This window comes from Patagioenas fasciata, chromosome 4, assembly GCF_037038585.1.
Source record: "Patagioenas fasciata isolate bPatFas1 chromosome 4, bPatFas1.hap1, whole genome shotgun sequence".
Taxonomy (NCBI): domain Eukaryota; kingdom Metazoa; phylum Chordata; class Aves; order Columbiformes; family Columbidae; genus Patagioenas; species Patagioenas fasciata.
Window position 1 is genome coordinate 10,723,539 of NC_092523.1, and position 17,750 is coordinate 10,741,288.

General features: G+C 37.1%; 1 protein-coding gene across 4 annotated transcripts in view; it reads left to right on the forward strand.

Moving 5' to 3' along the window:
• Positions 1-17,750, forward strand: part of HTT (huntingtin) — an 85,845-nt gene that overhangs the window by 48,177 nt on the left and 19,918 nt on the right. For all 4 annotated transcript variants that reach the window (XM_065836131.2, XM_065836132.2, XM_071808517.1 and 1 more), the window contains 14 exons: positions 929-1,071; positions 5,464-5,671; positions 6,200-6,341; positions 7,571-7,750; positions 9,217-9,393; positions 9,651-9,727; positions 10,966-11,104; positions 12,791-12,913; positions 13,738-13,951; positions 14,143-14,288; positions 14,757-14,934; positions 15,219-15,314; positions 16,107-16,294; positions 17,485-17,611. In XM_065836131.2, coding sequence (XP_065692203.1) covers positions 929-1,071; positions 5,464-5,671; positions 6,200-6,341; positions 7,571-7,750; positions 9,217-9,393; positions 9,651-9,727; positions 10,966-11,104; positions 12,791-12,913; positions 13,738-13,951; positions 14,143-14,288; positions 14,757-14,934; positions 15,219-15,314; positions 16,107-16,294; positions 17,485-17,611 — 2,138 coding nt within the window. The remainder of the gene's footprint in view (positions 1-928; positions 1,072-5,463; positions 5,672-6,199; positions 6,342-7,570; positions 7,751-9,216; positions 9,394-9,650; positions 9,728-10,965; positions 11,105-12,790; positions 12,914-13,737; positions 13,952-14,142; positions 14,289-14,756; positions 14,935-15,218; positions 15,315-16,106; positions 16,295-17,484; positions 17,612-17,750) is intronic.

Genomic DNA, 17,750 nt, shown 5'->3' on the forward strand with positions numbered 1-17,750 from the left:
ATCTATTAAGTCAGTCCTGCTTTTTATTTCCTATTTTTCAAGAGCTGGCTTTGTCTCGTTAGCTTCCCATGCTGATGTTCTCAGAGAGTGACAAATTTCAGGCAAAAGAAGTGTGGAGAGATGGCAATGGTATTACATTGACATAATGCCTTAATGACAAACACTATGTTTTAATATGATTGGAAGCATTTGAAATAGCTACTTGTTGAGGAAAATCAGAACTTTTTACTCAAGTATGGAACTTCAGATAGAAATAAAACACTGTTTGTTATCATTTAGCTCACTGTGAGAGTGATGGGTAGAGGGAAAATGGGCTTCTGGACTCCCTTAATGTGACCCTGCATCCAAAAATAGTGACTTGAGGAACAGTTATTGCCAGGAACAAGGATGGCTTTCCCCAAATGTGCTTTTTTGGTGTTTCTTTTGATTCCCTTCTCACCACCCCACCAGCTGGAGGTTTGATATGGAATGTGTGTGATAGAATGTGCATAGATGAGGCTGTAAACAGCTGAATTACTGTGAATTGCTGAGTTGTCCCTTCTCAGCTGAGCTGCAATAACTGTCATGGTGTGTTTTTTAGCTCGTTGCAAATCACTATGAAGACATGGTAGCATTTTGAGTGTTTGCTGTGTGAGGTGGGCTGGTGTATGCATGCTATCACAACTTCAGCTGATGAGTAGATAACCCAGATCTCTTCAATATGTAATTATTGCAGTGCTTGCGATCATCTCTCCCTACCTACAGCAGCGTATTTGTTTTAGGTTAACCTGTTCTGTAGCATTTAATTTAACATCCTATTTAGGATGAATGCACAAAGACTTCATATTTTGTTTTTTTAATTTACTGAGTTTCATAGGCAACCCTAATCTTATTCTGAAAGGCGTTACATTGATAGTTTTTTCTGTTGATTGTATACTTGTTTTTTAAGGTTCTTATTACAACTGGTTGGCATTCTGCTGGAAGATATTGTTACCAAACAACTGAAAGTGGACATGAATGAGCAGCAACATACTTTCTACTGCCAGGAGCTGGGCACGCTGCTTATGTGCTTAATACATATCTTCAAATCAGGTAATACTTTAAATAATGCCTTGTGTTGTAGTGTGCAGTGCCAGGGTGATTCTTCAGTTCTGAGACAATTGCTGAAGGTGTTGAACCACTGAGAAGGAATATGTAGGTGCTGAAGACATTCTATCCCACTCAGTATAAAGAACATCCCAAACTTTGTGCTCATGCATACAGGACATACTTTTCACATTTCTTCTGCCTGTTTAGAACAAAATGTAACTAGTAACTTCTCACCTCTACTTTTAAACTGTCTAAAATTTTCCAGTAAAAAACCCCAAACAATTCCAAATTTGTGGCTGTATTCCTCTTCTATTTATTCCACCCCCCCCCCCCCCCCCCCCCCAGCTCCCCCCCTACCCCCCCGTGAAGTTGGAGGTTGATCGGTATGTCCATGCTTAAAATACTGAGTTGCAGACCCCTGGTTCATACTCACTACAAGGTAGGTTCCCACTTCTTGTAATAATTAATAAAAAACCACAAAAAAACTCCAAAAAAGTAGGAAAGGTGGTGGTACTGTTCCAGCTAGCTGCTCTTGAGCTTCTTTCTTCATGTTTGGGAATTCTATTGTAGGTGTTGTGCTGGTTTTGGCTTGGATAGGGTTAATTTTCTTCATAGTAGCTAGTACGGTGCTATGGTTTGGATTTGTGTGGAAAAGTGTTGGTAATTCCAGGATGTTTTAGATACTGCTGAGCAGTGCTTACACAGAGTCAAGGCCTTTTTGGCTCCTCACACTACCCCATCAGTGAGCAGACTGCATGTGCACAAAAAATTGGGAGGGGACACAGCCAGAAGAGTTGACCCCAACAGAACAAAGGGATATTCCACACTGTATTATGTCATGCTCAGTATATAAAGCTGGAGAAGGAGGAGGAACAGGGAAGACATTCAGAGTTTATGACGTTTGTCTTCCTGAGTAACTATTGTGTGTGATGGAGCCTGAGTTTCCTGGAGATGGCTGAACACCTGCCTGACTGTGGAAAGTAGTGATTGAATTCCTGGCTTTGCTTTCCTTGTGTGCGCAACTTCTGCTTTACTTATTAAACTTGCTTTATCTCAACCAACAAGTTTCCCTGCTTTTACTCTTCTGAGTCTACCCCTCATCCAGCCGGGGGAGTGAGTGAGTAAGTGGCTGCGTGGTGCTTAGTCACTGATTGGGTTTAAACCATGACAGGTGTCCTCTGCTAGATATCCAATTCTCGCACTTCAGTAATTCCTTAATCTGTAGCTTGATTTCTTAGTCTCATCATCCTAATAGTGGTACTATCTTCCTATTCTTTTACTATTTCTTTACTATGACCGTCGTTCTTGTCTTCTGATTTTTACCCTTACAGCTGAAATCCAACCTTGGATTACAGTAGTTGGCTGCAATTAAAAAGGTCTTGGCTCAAGTCCCTAGTTCTTCATAGGCTTCCTTACAGATAGGGGACAAGAAACTCTGCATTCCATGACCTCATTTGTAAAATGGGAGTTACGATACTGCACTACTTAGGAGATTCAAAGAACAAAAAAAGTGCATACAGAGTACTGTTAGACATCTAACACGCTTCTGTGCTCCACTGTTTCCCAACAATCTTTTTTTCTTCTTAAGCTCTGTGTACACGGTTCAGTTCTAAAGTCCTTTCTTGAGGAGAAAAAGAATCAGTTTTGTTCCTGTCATTGCTAGCAGCTGCTTCTTGCAAACATAAGTATCGTAGGTGTATCACAGAATCACAGAATGTTAGGGATTGGAAGGAACCTCAAAAGATGATCTAGTCCAATCCCCCTCCTGGAGCAGGAACACTTAGATGAGGTTGCACAGGAACATGTCCAGGTGGGTTTTGAATGTCTCCAGAGAAGGAGACTCCACAAACCCCCTGGGCAGCCTGTTCCAGTGTTCTGATACCCTTACTCAGAAGAAGTTTCTTCTCAAATTTAAGTGGAACCTCCTGTGTTCCAGTTTGTACCCATTACCCTTTGTCCTACCGTTGGTTGTCACCGAGAAGAGCCTGGCTCCATTCTCATGACACTCACCCTTTATATATCTGTAAACATTAATGAGGTCACCCCTCAGTCTCCTCTTCTCCAAGCTAAAGAGCCCCAGCTCCCTCAGCCTTTCCTCACACGGGAGATGCTCCACTCCCTTCATCATCTTCGTAAACTTAAAATAAGTAAATAAAGTGCTGATGGAAGTGTTCTGGGTCTTCAGCTGGTTCTCTGTCAAAGCTCAAAGCTTCTGCATTGCCTTGGTTTAATTTTCAGTAGCTTCACTCCTAGTCTTCAGTGACAGTATCAGATAGAAAAGTGAATGGAAAACTAATAGAATTACATTGTGAGAGTTTGTGCAGGTGAGGTGAATGATGTTTTGCCTTTTGACTTGTCAGAAGAGAGCTTTGGTTTAAGAAATGGGAGTCCTCCAAACCCAGTTTCTTGTCACAAACATTCCAGGATTGTGAGTGAAGAGGCACAAAATATCGTGATAGCTAACAGAGCTGTCCTTGATTTTTTTTTAAGCCTCCTTTAGGGCACAAAACTCTGGATGCATTGAGTGCTAGTTCTTTTTTTGCTTGTGTCTGTTAAAATAATAATTAAGCATGTATACTATTAAGTGCTGTTATGGAAAACATTTGAAACAAATACTATGACAAATAACTTACGCCAGGGTGATTTGGAGTAAGTGATTAAATGGTGTCAAGCCAAGATACCAGAAAACCAAGCTGGTGGTTGAAATCGGGGAGGTGGGTTCTCCCCCAGTGGAGCCGGGTTTAGTGGAAGGGGAAGGCTCAGCTCATTCTGCTGCAGCAGCTGGATTCCAGGCTGCGCTGCAAGTCTGGCCAGGAACTGTGGAGGGTTTTTTGGGCAAAATTAAGATGAAATATTAAAATACTCATGCAGAACACTGGGATATTTGTATTGCATGATCTCTGGAAGTGAATTTAGTCTAAGATTACAAATAAACTCTAAGTATCAGTAGTAATGGGGTTACCCATTATGATGTAAAAGAGTAGAAGTAAAGTTGTTCAGATGCTTATGCTGTACTTTAATGTTGAAGCATTTTCTTTCAGGTTTAGGCTTAGGGTTAACTAAGTGCCTGGTTTTCTTTTGTTCACTTAGAACCTCTGCATTTTTTTCTCTTTAAGTTATATCTCCTAACTACAGGTGCAGCTTATAGCAACTTCTGCCTGGGAACATAAACAAAGGCCTTCTCTCATTTTTATCCGCTGTTCTGCTTGGATGTTTTGTCTTCTCACCCATTATAGTTTTTTTTCAAAATGTGAGCATTGTTGACTCCTGTGTATGCAACTATAGGAAGCTGCCTCCAGATTAGAAATTAACATTTTCAGTGTGCGCTTTGAAGTTAGTAGAGATAAAAGGCATAGACGAAGTTATAAGATTAGTGTACAGTGGCCTTTGTGACTGTAGAAAGTCACTAGGTGGTGCAATAACTGCAAATGCAGGAAGCTGGAATGGGAATAGCACTGGTTTGCTAGTGAGTGAAACCTGAGTTTTGAGACTTGGTTATTTTTCCCATTCTTTACTATTTACCTTGTGTATTTATTGGTCCTGGAGGCAGCCTAAACTGGATCACGTGGCTGCGGAATTTACAACTTATTCTTCTGTATATCTGGCAATGCAAACAAGCAGCGCTACAGATCACCTTTGCTATTCTGATTAGCTTTTGGTTTCTAACTGGTTCTGAAGAAACCCTTTTCCCCCTGATCTTCTCACAGAAACGCAAAAAGTCCTGTACCTTCAGACAACTTTGTCTGTTTACCTTGTTTTCCCTCCCTTTATTTTGGCATATGAATACAGAAATCAAGTCAGAAGCAAAGTTTGTCTTTTGTGCTGAGTGTTGAGTATGCAGGGTAATGACTTTTCTCTATTTAAAAACGTTTACTTTATGCACTTCAGAAATTAGATAGAAGGATATCAGTTTAATTTCAAGTAAATGTATTTGGGAAGGCCTCAATTGATGTAGAAGACTTGTAAGCTGTCTTAGCATGTAGAATAGTAGTTACAGTATGGTTCTTAATTAGAATTTCTGTGTTTTACTTTATAAATAAAACAAACAAAAAATCCTGGTCCATAATTAACAATTTTAAAAGGTTTTCCTGTATTAGATATACTTTTTGATGCATGACAGAGAAAAATTGCGAAGATAGATGTCATTACAACTCCAGTCTGATCTAAAGCGTTACTTATTGAGTCTGGGAGCTGGTCCTTTCTGGTTTACACACTTTCCTTGGGCAAACTCCATGACTTGCCTTACATTTGTAAAACCACTTGGGATATACTGTTCTTCCAGGAATGGTAGTGGTTCATGAAACAAGATTTGTGTTCTCAGACTACCCTGAATAATTTTAAAACTTGAGAATTTAGACTTACTTACTTACTCTAACATGCTTTTGTTGTTTACAGGGATGTTTAGGCGAATCACAGCTGCAGCCACCAGACTTTTTACAGGAGATGGATCTGATGGTAGTTTCTATACCCTTGAGAGTTTGAGTGACCTCGTTCAGTCCATGATTCCCACGCATCCTTCTTTAGTCCTCCTCTGGTGTCAAATCCTTCTTCTTGTCAATTATACCAACTACAACTGGTGGTCAGAAGTGCATCAAACCCCAAAGTAAGATTTGGTTTTGATCCCTAGTAGTAGTAATGTGTCTATATTTGCTAAAATTATGTTAAAAAATAGTTAAGGTGCTATTTTTTGCAGTTTTTTTTTTTGATTTACCAGTGTCACCTCTGTTTTCTTCTGAGCTGCACATTGCTTTCAACCTGACACTAGACTGCTCGAGAACACTAGTTTAGCTTGAGAAGAAAATTCAGTATTGGGTTCTGTTATCCTACCAGAGATGCAATAACCCATGTTTTTATTTTAAATAACCTGTTTAGTTCTTCAGAAGCTCAGACTGTCCAATGAAGTTATAAACATGGAGCAAAAAAAGTGATACAAGTGTTAGACTAAGAGCTGATGGGAAGCAAAGCTTCTACTTCAAAGCCGTATAATGTTTGAATAAAGTTTCTAGGAAAATAAATATTATGTAAGGATATTGGTAGGATATTCCGAGCAATTTTATTGTTAATGTTTCAGTAGCTATAGTAATAAAATATAGTAAGAAAACAGTAACAAAATACAATGTCTTATTTGCAGGCGACACAGTCTTTCTACTACTAAATTGCTTAGCCCTCAGATATCTGGAGACAGTGATGAATCAGATTCAGAATCTAAACGTGGCGTGTGCAACCGAGAGATAGTGAGAAGAGGAGCACTCATTCTTTTTTGTGACTATGTTGTAAGTTTTGAGTTACTGAATTTTGCATCTATAGTTTTATTATGCCAACAGTCTTTTATTACTGATGTGCATTACCTGAATCTGTCTGGTTTGTATGTGAAGAATGAAGACTTGTGAAACTAGTGGTTTTGTTTTCAGGTGGTGCTTCTGTAAGCTTAGTTGTGACTTCATTTGGCATTTTGTTTCTGTTCTGAACTGAAAATTCTCTTGGCTTGTGAAGGATACCTAGTGAGTAATAGAATTATCTGCTGGGTGTTTCATCCCTTACTTGTGAGCTGCTGGGAGCACACTAAGTAGTGCTACACTTCCCAACATCAGTAGCAGCACAGTGTCTAGGAGAGAATAAATTTCTGTCTCCATGCCGTTAAAGAATAGGTTTTACATTAACATTTAACTTCTCTTTTGTCTCCCTAATGAGAGCAGTTCCTGTGGCTAAGGCCTCTTGCTACCTCCATATTAGCATTTTAGTTCATTGGGAACTTCTGAAGTGAATCTTCCCATAATATCTAGTATTGCACTTTGGTCTGCATTGCTGAGCAGTTTTGGGCAAGCAAACCGCATTCCTTTCAGGTTCAACTAAACCAAAAGCAATGTTTAAGAAGGGCTTCAAGTACTAACGGACGTTCAGTCACCTGAGAGGTGTAGTCCAGAGTAAAACTCCCCAAAACCTGGGCATTGTCAATCTCTCAGCATCACCTGGATAGTTGTACAGATCTTTTAATGTTGCATTGCATTGTTTGTTGATATACATGTAGCCTCGCTAGGCTAATTATTGACAGATCTCTTTTACTTTCCAGAAATTATTTATCTTGTGTTTAAGGCCATCAGTAATAAGAAATCTTGATAAGAAGCCTAAATGAAAAAACACATTTTACAGGAAGACTGTGTGTGTGTGCATGTTTATTTAAAACAGCATTTCATTAAAAGTGGTGTCTTTGAATTGACTTCAATTTATTTGTTTCTAACCTTGATTTTTAGAGTTTTGAAAAAATAATTTAAAAATCGATTATAAATCTTGTAATTTGAAACAACATCAAAAGCATTTGGAAGAATTGTCAGGTAAAAATAATGGTTGTGATACTAAGATATAGACACCTTATGCTGTTATTTTAAAATAGCTACCAGAATTATATATGAAAAACTTCATGTTATGTCAGATAAGGCTTTTAGTATTTTAATGTTTAACATGGGCATTACTGGAATCAGATTTAATTTTTTTTCCCCTTTAGTGTCAAAACTTACATGATTCAGAACACTTGACTTGGCTTATCGTGAATCATGTTCAAGACTTGATTAATCTGTCCCATGAACCTCCAGTGCAAGACTTCATTAGTGCTGTTCACAGGAATTCAGCAGCCAGTGGTCTCTTCATCCAGGCCATCCAGTCACGGTGTGAGAATCTCGCAGCTGTAAGTTTAGCTTTTTGATTTTTTTTTTTTAATTTTTTTAAAGAATAAAGTCACTTTTATTTCAGCAGAAGTTGAACTGATAAGTATGCAAATTCTGACATTTCTGGGTCATTTATCAACTTCTAATTTTATTTTAAAAGTCTCTTCTTTAAAAATGCAAACAGTGAACCTTATAATATCTTAACAACTTCAATATCAGATTTGTTCCAATCCATCAAATCTGTGAATTCAAGGAGAGTTGGTTAAGCCGCTTTTCTTCCTTCCTAGGTATTACCCCCACACAAAAATATCTGAAGGGTAAAATAAAGCTGTAACTTTCATCTTTTATTTCAGTACCTTGGTGGCATAAATTACAGAACTACTAAATACAGAGTTAGGAATAGGAATCAGTCCATCATTGTAGGCCCTCACAATGTGAAAATGATTTGCAAGCTCATGCCACCGATCTGCCCCACAAGTTGTAGCCTCTTGGTGAGGGAAATACTGCTTCAGAAACTCAGTCTATGACTTCTGTTGGTTTATTTTAGTTTTTCAATTAAAAGGAGTGGGTGATGATTTATAGGGATGTAAGGCTGTTCTGTATCCCTCTTCATCTTGGGAACTCACTAGGTGGGAAATGTCATTTCTTGGGCTTCCTCTAGAGCTAATGGGGGTGAAGCTACTGCACCCTGAGCAGCCTGGTGATGTCTCTGGTCTCTTCCCATTGTCTCTGTGCAAATCTAGTGCAACTGCATTAGTGCTTTGGGCATGCGAATAAAACGCTTTAAAGTTAGGTGAGATAAATCTGGGCTTTAGTGTCTGAGAATCTGTAGAATGAACTAAACTGAATGTGTTTGAATGGCAGATGTAATCATTCTGTGAAATGTTTGATTATCAGAAAAATCAGTAAAATGAAAATAGCTGGTATTTACAGTTTACTCTAAACCAAGGTTGGTTGCATGATTCAAAGGAGTTCATCTTTGTGTTTCTACCTTTTATGTTATTGGTGCTCATATTTAAAAGGAAAAAAAATTGAAAATCTTTGCATCCCTTTTAATGCTGAGTAGCCACCACTGTTTCTATGATTAAACATGTGCTCGAAAAATCCCTAATGCTTATCTGGATTTTTGTACTGTCTCTTGTCTCGACTGTGCTCATGTTCCTACTTTCTTCCAGCAAGAGTTCAAGATTCTCACTGTTTTCAAATCTTTCTACAATTCCATCTGTGTCCATCTAGCTTTTTTTCCTAAAGTTTTGCTCCCTACTTTTTACTTCCTCTTTGTAAGTTTTTACAGTTAAATGTCAAACAACTTAGCGTTCATATTAATGAAATAACTCAGTAACTCAGACCTGTTTATATACAGATTATTATATAGATCAGCTAGTTGTCTGCTATAGTGTTTTCTAAATGCTTTTCCCTTTAGCATTAAGATCTAGGTATTCCAATTGATTGCACTTTTTTTTTTATGCTTTTTTTTTGTTTCTAGCCCACAACTCTGAAGAAGACTCTACAGTGCTTAGAGGGAATACACCTCAGCCAGTCTGGGGCTGTCTTAACGTTATACGTTGACAAGCTGCTGTGTACTCCATTCCGCGTACTTGCGCGCATGGTCGACACGCTGGCTTGCCGCCGGGTAGAAATGCTTTTGGCTGCAACTTTACAGGTAAAGATAAATCTAGTCATTTGTAAATAAGATTGGGTAGTGCTAGCAATATAATTAAGGGTAATGATTTAAAGAACATCAAAATATGATGATGTTTAAGTGATTTCATTGGAAGGGAAACTTTTTTTTTTAATATATAGATATGTTAATGCTTACATTTCACTTTATCTGCCTATAATTTTCCTAATATTTTCAAAGTACCTATGGGTATTTTTCTCATTTTTGTCCTTTAAAATTCTTGTGACTCTTTTCTATAGAACAGCATTATGCAATTACCAGTTGAAGAACTGGATAGAATTCAAGAATACCTTCAAAACAGTGGATTAGCAACAAGGTAAATAATACCAATACGTGTTAGAATGCCAAATTAAATAATATTCTAGTACTAATTGTGTTAACTGTGTTTTCTGATGTTTGGGCTTTTTCTTAAAGATAAGATAGTGGGTCCTTTTTGGAGGTAAAACCAGGAGTAAAGGTTCTCTTATGAGATGCAGGTGTATTCTAGCACAAGGACAGTCGTGCTGGAGGAGTTGAATTTGCAGTATACTTAAGAACTAAAGCAAGCTAAGGGCTTGAAGGCATCAAATTCTCTCTGCCACATCCCACTCAGTATTTAACTTTGAGAGACAGCAGCCACAAATTAATTCCTTAACAAAAACTACATTACTGAAAGCAACTTTATTTGCCTCAAAACATTTGCAGGATTTTGTGAGTCCAAGCTGAGTGGGCTTGGTTTTTTTGTTGGTTTGGTTTGTTTTTTTTTCCCTCCAGACAGCTGTGTTGAAAGTTTTAACTGTTTAGTCTCCCAGCTGTTTAAAAGGAAAACTGGTATTATAAAAAGGAGAAAATTATTTAATTTTTGAAAAAGCTTTATGTAATGTTGGAAAGAGTCTAATTTACACCTCTTGATGTCATTGCTGTTTGAGGCTAATATCTGTTGACTGAAGTAAGAAAGGAGTAGGGGGAAAGAATCTGAAGTTCCAGACTGCAGTAGATTGATAGTGATGTGCCTTCATAAGTAACGTTACATTTGAATTTTTAAAAGTCTCCAAAATCTCCAAATGACTTTATGAAATTTCTTGATAGCAGTAATGGAATTTATTTAATTCTAAAAAAATAATAGAACAAACAAAAACCAAAGCCCTGACACTGTCATAAATCCACAAATATATATTTTTAAAATAGTTCCATTTTAATGGATTTTTGTTTTGCTGGAACTATTTGTAGCCAAATTATCTGTGCACTAACTTTGATTCTTCTTAGTCTTTTAAAAATGTACTGCATAAAGAAAATTGAATGGCCTGCATTTTATGCTTAAGCCTGTACAGATTTTAAATCTAAATTAAATTATCTCTTTATTGTTGGTGGTGCTGATGTCATTTCTTTTGGCTACTGATAGCTGGTGAAATTTGCAGCTTTGCAAATTGACTCTTTATATCCAACCAAGAGTTTAAGACTCTACTGCTTTTCTCCCCCAGGATTAGAAGTGGCTCACTGGATGTCTTTCTATTTGTAAATGATTTACAAAACTGAGCAAGCTGGCTCTCTGCTGATGTGTTCTTCTGTTTTCAGACACCAGAGACTTTACTCGCTCTTGGATAGGTTTCGTCTTATGGTAGCACCAGACACAACTAGTCCTTCACCTCTGGTTACCTCACACCCACTAGATGGAGAAGACCAACCAGCTTTAGAGAATGTAATTCTAGACAAAGTAAGATAATGTTTAGAAAGAGTCACTAAAAGTGCCTTGGCTCTAGATAAACTTTTCTCGTTACGAAATATTTAAATACAGCTTATTTTTACTATGCAGTTAATGTTCTCAGAATTGTCAATGAATCTCAAATACAGATCAGCTCATGATTTCAAATGTGTTGGCTGACTGAACATAGGATAAATAATTAGCAAGTGCATACATGTTTGTTATGTTGACGATGCTGTAAAAAACTATCAGGTTTTGTACCTTTGCATAACTTTAATGGAAAGGTTTATATAAGGTTCAGTAGAGACAGATATATGCTCTTACTTGCTTTGTTTGTGTTTACTGCAGTGATCAGTTTTGTTCATTTGCTGAAAACTGTTGGTTTTCTCTTGGAAATTAAGCATTACTTATTTGTTGTTGCTTCTCAGGTTTAAATTACTTTCTGAAAACAAATATGAGAACTGTTTCTGTGTTTTATGTACTTAAATGAGTTTATTTCAAAGCAGGGTGGGAGGCTAAGAGCAAGCCTCTTAGGGCCCATGGCTTCCTTTTTTTCTAGTTTGTCCCATAGCACAGGTCATTTCTCCTTTTCATTCCTTCATGTTCTACAGTGACACACAGTAACATGAAATGTATGTAGCTGAGATGGCAAAAATTATTTGATTAGCTGACAGTTTGAAGGAGACTGATACGTAGTTGAGGAACCCATTAACTTAGGAAAAAGATTGAGAGCTACTTAGACAGCAGGAAGAAACACTGTTCGTGCCCAGAAACCATTTCACCATGGCTTTCTGTCTTAAAATAACAAAAAAAATCTTCTCCTTCCTCTGTAACTGCACAAAGGAAGTAGTTTTGGTTTGCTTCCTCTACAACCCCTATACAGATCCTAGAATATCTAAAGTTGGAAGGGACCCATAAGGATCATTGAGTTCATGTCCTTGTTCTTTGCTGGACTATCTAAAACTAAACCAAATGAGCATCGTGCAGATGCTACTTGAACTCTAACAAGCCTAGGTGCATTCTAATTATCATCAGCAAATTCAAATTGTCCAGTCATGAGAAAGGAAACACTGCAAAGGGAGAACTGAGACTCTTTATATTCCTTAGTTAAATTAGTTATATTATTATAGTTATATAGTTATATAGTTATGTAGTTATATTCCTGTAGGCTCATCACTAGTAATTTATGAGGTGAATTTGCAGTGATGTGTTACAGTCTTCAATTATTTCAGTGAGTGTTAAAAGATAGATGTTACCTTAATCTGCTAATTTATTTGAATCTGAAGACTTTTCTTTCTTGGTTATAGTATTTGGGTTTTTGCTATTTTATTACTGTTATATCCGTGTGATTCCTGAGTATTCCAGTTGTTTTTTTTTTTCCTAGATTCTCTACTCAGCTTTAGGACCCTAATCCATATACCTGTGCTGAATACATATTAAGCTTCTTTTTCCCTCATTTCTTGTCCAGACTCTTTGGAAATAGACAACTTGCCAGTGTATGTCCATTGGTCTTTTTTACGATGGTCCATTCACCAGTTGTCTGTTTGCCTTTTTTCTTTTGACTTTTTTTGGTGTTAATGTAGACTCTTAAATGGGCCACAGTTCAATGCCATTGAGCAGTTCTCCCTTTGCCCCCATGAACTGTATTATTGTCTGGAGACAAACATGTAATAAATTTCTTTTTTTTAATAATTAAAGGATTGGTATGTGTCACTAGTGAGATCGCAGTGTTGCATCAAATCTGACTCAGCGCTGCTGGAAGGTGCAGAGCTGGTAAATAGGATTCCTCAGCCTGACCTGGATGCCTTCATGACCAGCAAGGTAACTTCTTTGTCAGATGAAACGCAGTCAGCTGAAGAGCATGTGATTATTTCTAATGTTCCTATTGGTAGATTAGATTCTTAAGTGTAAACACTTCAAGTTTATATAATACATGTAGTTTACTTCTTGAATTACACTTCATTTTGGAAACTGGAATAGTAGATATATTCCCTTCAGTGTCTAACAGTGCTGCTACTAGCTTTCTAGTAGTACAGGCTGGGTGTACAGAGTGGAAGTGAAAGTTTATATATGTATTGCAATCACAAAAATCCAGTTTTACCATTTTACATAGACTTCTCATTTTGCCTATAGTCTCTTTCAAAACCAGGTGTTTCTGCAACCTTTTAAATATCTGTGCTAGATGGCTTGTATTATGCCATTAACAGGCCACAGATAGTAAATCTGGTATAAAGGAGAACTTGTGTCTATTACTTTGTTTTTTAAGAACGTATTTTGTTCAAATTCTTTACATTTGCTGCTGGTATGCAGAAATAATAGCAGAAGCTGTTTCTAAAAAGGTTTTTGTTTGACAACTTATTACTTGAAGACTCCTTGTATATAGATCATCCTTAAACTTTATTCACTTACTGTTCTGAAAATTTGGAATAAGCGTGTTCTTTCCAGTACAATAGTGTTTGGAATTTAAATGTGGAAAAAATATGGTCTTAATTATGGTATTGTTACACCATAATAGAAAAGAGGTAATGAGTTAATTAATAAACTGTTAATTTACCACTATATTAATATTCTAGAAGAGTTCTGTCAGATATGTAGCTTCTCTTTAAAGGCAATTTCCGTACTTTTTATTTACTATTTGATTTCAGGAATTCAACCTAAGCTTGTTAGCGCCTTGTTTAAGCCTTGGCATGAATGAAATCTCCAGAGACCAGAAGAGCAGCTTCTTTGAAACAGCTCGGAGGGTAACTCTGGATCATGTGTCTACCACTGTACAAAACCTTCCTGCCAACCACCAGGTGTTTCAGCCACTATTGCCAGCTGAGCCATCAGCCTACTGGAAAAAACTAAGCGATATCTTTGGTAATAGAAATAATCTTTTAAGTTTATTCTCTCCTCTGCAAAGGTACTTTACAGGTGTCTTGTGAATACATGAAATTAGTATTTTAAAAAATCAAGATACCTGAATAAAAGTGCTTATGAAATAATTCTGAAAAACACTAACTGAAGGAAAAAATTCTGACTGCTAGATTTCATCCCCTCTTATTTTATAGGAGATGAGGTGATGTATCAGTCTATGATGACGCTTTGTCGTGCACTGGCTCAGTATTTGTTGTTACTCTCAAAACTACCAGCTGGTCTCCGTGTTCCTCCTGACAAAGAGGCTGATATTCTGAAGTTCATAGTTATGTCAGTAGAGGTAAGGTACTACAGCATAATTAGAGATGTGATGAAATGTTGGGAAGAGAACAAGTTTGAATTAAAATGATCACCACTGAGTAACTTCTGATCTGGGCAATTTTCTTGTCTTAACTGCAGAAATTTGGTTATTTGTCTCTTGCTAGTAGATCAGATGGGCTTATGGGACAAGGGCAGCTTTTTACAAGGAGAGGTTGACCGAATGATGAAATGATCTTGGCATTTGGGAGAATAGCCCTACACTGATTTTTGGGACACTGAACAGATGTTATTTAATGCTTATAATTTTCTGGAATTAAAACAAATTCTGTTCTCTCAGGTAGAAGTCAATACAACTTGCTAAAAATTTTTTACATACTGCTGGGTGGGAAATAAAAATCAAAACAGCACAACAACAAAAACACCTATACTTATAAGTTCTTCTTTTGAGAGAATTTGCTATTAATGGGAATTTTTTATTTTTGCACAGGCACTGTCATGGCATTTAGTGCACGACCGGATTCCGTTAAGTGTAGATCTTCAAGCTGCTCTGGATTGTTGCTGCCTGACATTACAGCAGCCTGCTCTCTGGAATTTGCTGGCTTCTGCAGTTCATGTGACATACGCTTGCTCCTTAATTAATTGCATTAGATTTATCATAGAAGCAGGTGAGTCCAATTTGAACACCTATGAGAAAATTTGTGTAATAAATTGGCAATCATCACTGATCAAATGCTAGGTGACAGAAATATTTCCTCTGAGTCCTTTTTAATTATTTCTTTAAATTTATTTTTACTATTTTAATTTCTCATGTAAAATGTTGTGTTTACTTCTGAACTTGGCAGATGCCTTGGAGAGATGTAAATATTTGACTACTAAGAGCTTTTGAGGAGAAAAATGGACTGTGAGATACGTAATTACTGTATCTTTTAAATATTTTTGTCTAATTCAGTTGCAGTTGAACCTGGTAATCAACTTCTTAGTCCTGAAAGAAAGAAGAATACTTCAAAAGGCTTAAGTGAGGTTGAAGTTGATTCAAACACTCCGAGTAAGTCAACAGTATTTGCTCTGAGTTTTCACTGAAGAAATATTTGTAGGTAGTCTTTCCATTAATATTTTTTAAGAATGAGAGTTCATCTGAGACCTTATTTGTATTTGATGAATGTTTATTGAATATAGGTTGACATACTTGTTAAAAATATGGTAGAGTTTTTTCCTAAAAGTTCAACATTCATGCAGTTTTTACTTTTTTTGGGGGGGATTCCGTTAACTGTGCAGCATGCTGCCCACTAAACTTTTTAAAGTGGTGTGGGATTTTTAACTTTCATGTGGGAGAGATAGAATATTTCTTCTGAAGAATGGCAGATTCATTGTCTGCTGTTCAACGGTATGGGAGCACTGTTGAGGTGAAGGTCAAGCGTGGTCCATGAGTGTGAACAGCATTGTCTTCCATATATAGATACCACTTCCATCTGCAGAATTACCTGCTTGTCAGATTTAGCATAGAGCCACCTATGAGACTGTTTGCTCATAAAACAAATTAGTTTGATCACTAATAAATGCTCTATTGAGTGTGGCCCATTCTTGCCAGGTTTAGCATGTGAGCTGCTCTGCTGGCAGATCTCAGGTAATCTCCAACACGGAGACTGGCAAACAGCACAAGCCATTGCAGGGAGGGTGGTAGTAGTACTCTTCAACTAGCTGAAATATTCTAGAATATTTCTTTGTCTACATCCTTACTGTGATTTTTGTCCTTTTTTTGGTTTTCTGTATCTTTTAAAATTATGTGTCTTTTGAATAGATTAATAAAACTGGATATTTTTTTTTCCTCCCAACAAAGAGACTAAACACATTACTGCAGCTTGTGAAATGGTAGCTGAGATGGTGGAAAGCTTACACACTGTCTTGGCGCTGGGACACAAAAGAAACAGCGGTATCCCAGCATTTCTTACTCCTGTCCTCAAGAACATCATCATCAGTTTAGCAAGGCTGCCTCTAGTGAACAGTTACACGAGAGTACCTCCCTTGGTATGTTCATTGTGCTTTGTTTTCAGGACTTTGAAAGCTATTGATCAACTTTTTGAAAACTAAACATGGTGCTGCATCTTAAGTTTTATGTCAGTAAGACTTCAGCCTTTAGCTACTTTGATTAGCCAGTTTCTCTTTAAACGCTGCAAAGATATCTGCAAATCATTGTAAAGATACCAAATAAGCTTTCACTTTGGAATCAGATATTTTATTAGAAAGGAGTGTGGTCACTCCTCACATTCTTATGTGAAACAATGTCCAGGTGGTAAAGTGGAAAAATAAGCAGTGACTTGGATGCTTTGGGGCTAATATTTCCTCCTGCTCGGTAGGATTGCCTACCCTGGAAAGAGTGCAAAATCTACACCGCTACTTTCTTCCTGATACCTGAATTGACGAATTCATTTTTTTGTCATGCTAAGTACCACGATGATGGTGATGAGGTGTCTGAACCAACTCAGGTGTTTGTGTGTAGTACCATACCATGGTGTGCCATACAAATACTTTTGGGTTGTATATTACCATTCTTTCCAAATTCCTCTTGGATCCTTTGGACAAGTTATTTCACCGTTTTCTTCTTGGTCACCGTAACATGGTTTTAAGAACACCAGTGATTACCTCCAGGTACCGTTAGTACCTTGAAATGACTTTGTTTTGATAAACTTTAAAACCATTATCAGAAACGTTTTTAAATGCTTTATTAGGTGGAGCAAAAAGGGATTTCGTGATACGTGCATGGCTATTTCTCTGGCCTTTTTTTCTGTTTGTCAGCACTATATTTTTGAGGGGATGTCAAAAGATACTAATTTTTGGATTGAGACTTTTTTGCATACACTCAGATGTATCTTCGTGCTTTTTCAGCCATCAGTAGTACGTGAAATTTTCTCTGAATTACCTTTCTGCAAAATCTAGGAGTCACCTGGCACTTTAATTCTAAACTGAAATATGACAAACTTATTTCCTTTCATGTCCAAACTTGGACACTAGGAACGAATAATTAACTCAGTGAGAAATATGAAAAAAGAGTAGTTAGAAATACAGCTTCTTGAAGTTTGTGGGTTTTTTTTTTCTATTTGGAGAATTACTTTATTTACTGATGTCTTATTACTTTTGAATGGTGCATATACAGTTATAGCTGTCATGCTAGTACTATTTCTGTTTTGCATAAGTAGTCTGTCTTTGTATTTCTTCAGGTCTGGAAGTTAGGCTGGTCACCAAAGCCTGCAGGTGACTTTGGCACAGTTTTTCCTGAAATCCCAGTAGAATTTCTTCAAGAAAAAGAAATCTTTAAGGAGTTCATCTATCGCATTAATACACTTGGTATGTAGGAAAATGGATACAGTTGACCTTTATTGGGCATTTACTTGTGTTGTGAAGTTACTTGGTAACTGAATCGGGCACCATTTGTTTATTTTTGTTGCTTAGGTGGAAGGGAAATAATATTTCAGAGCAGGTTTGT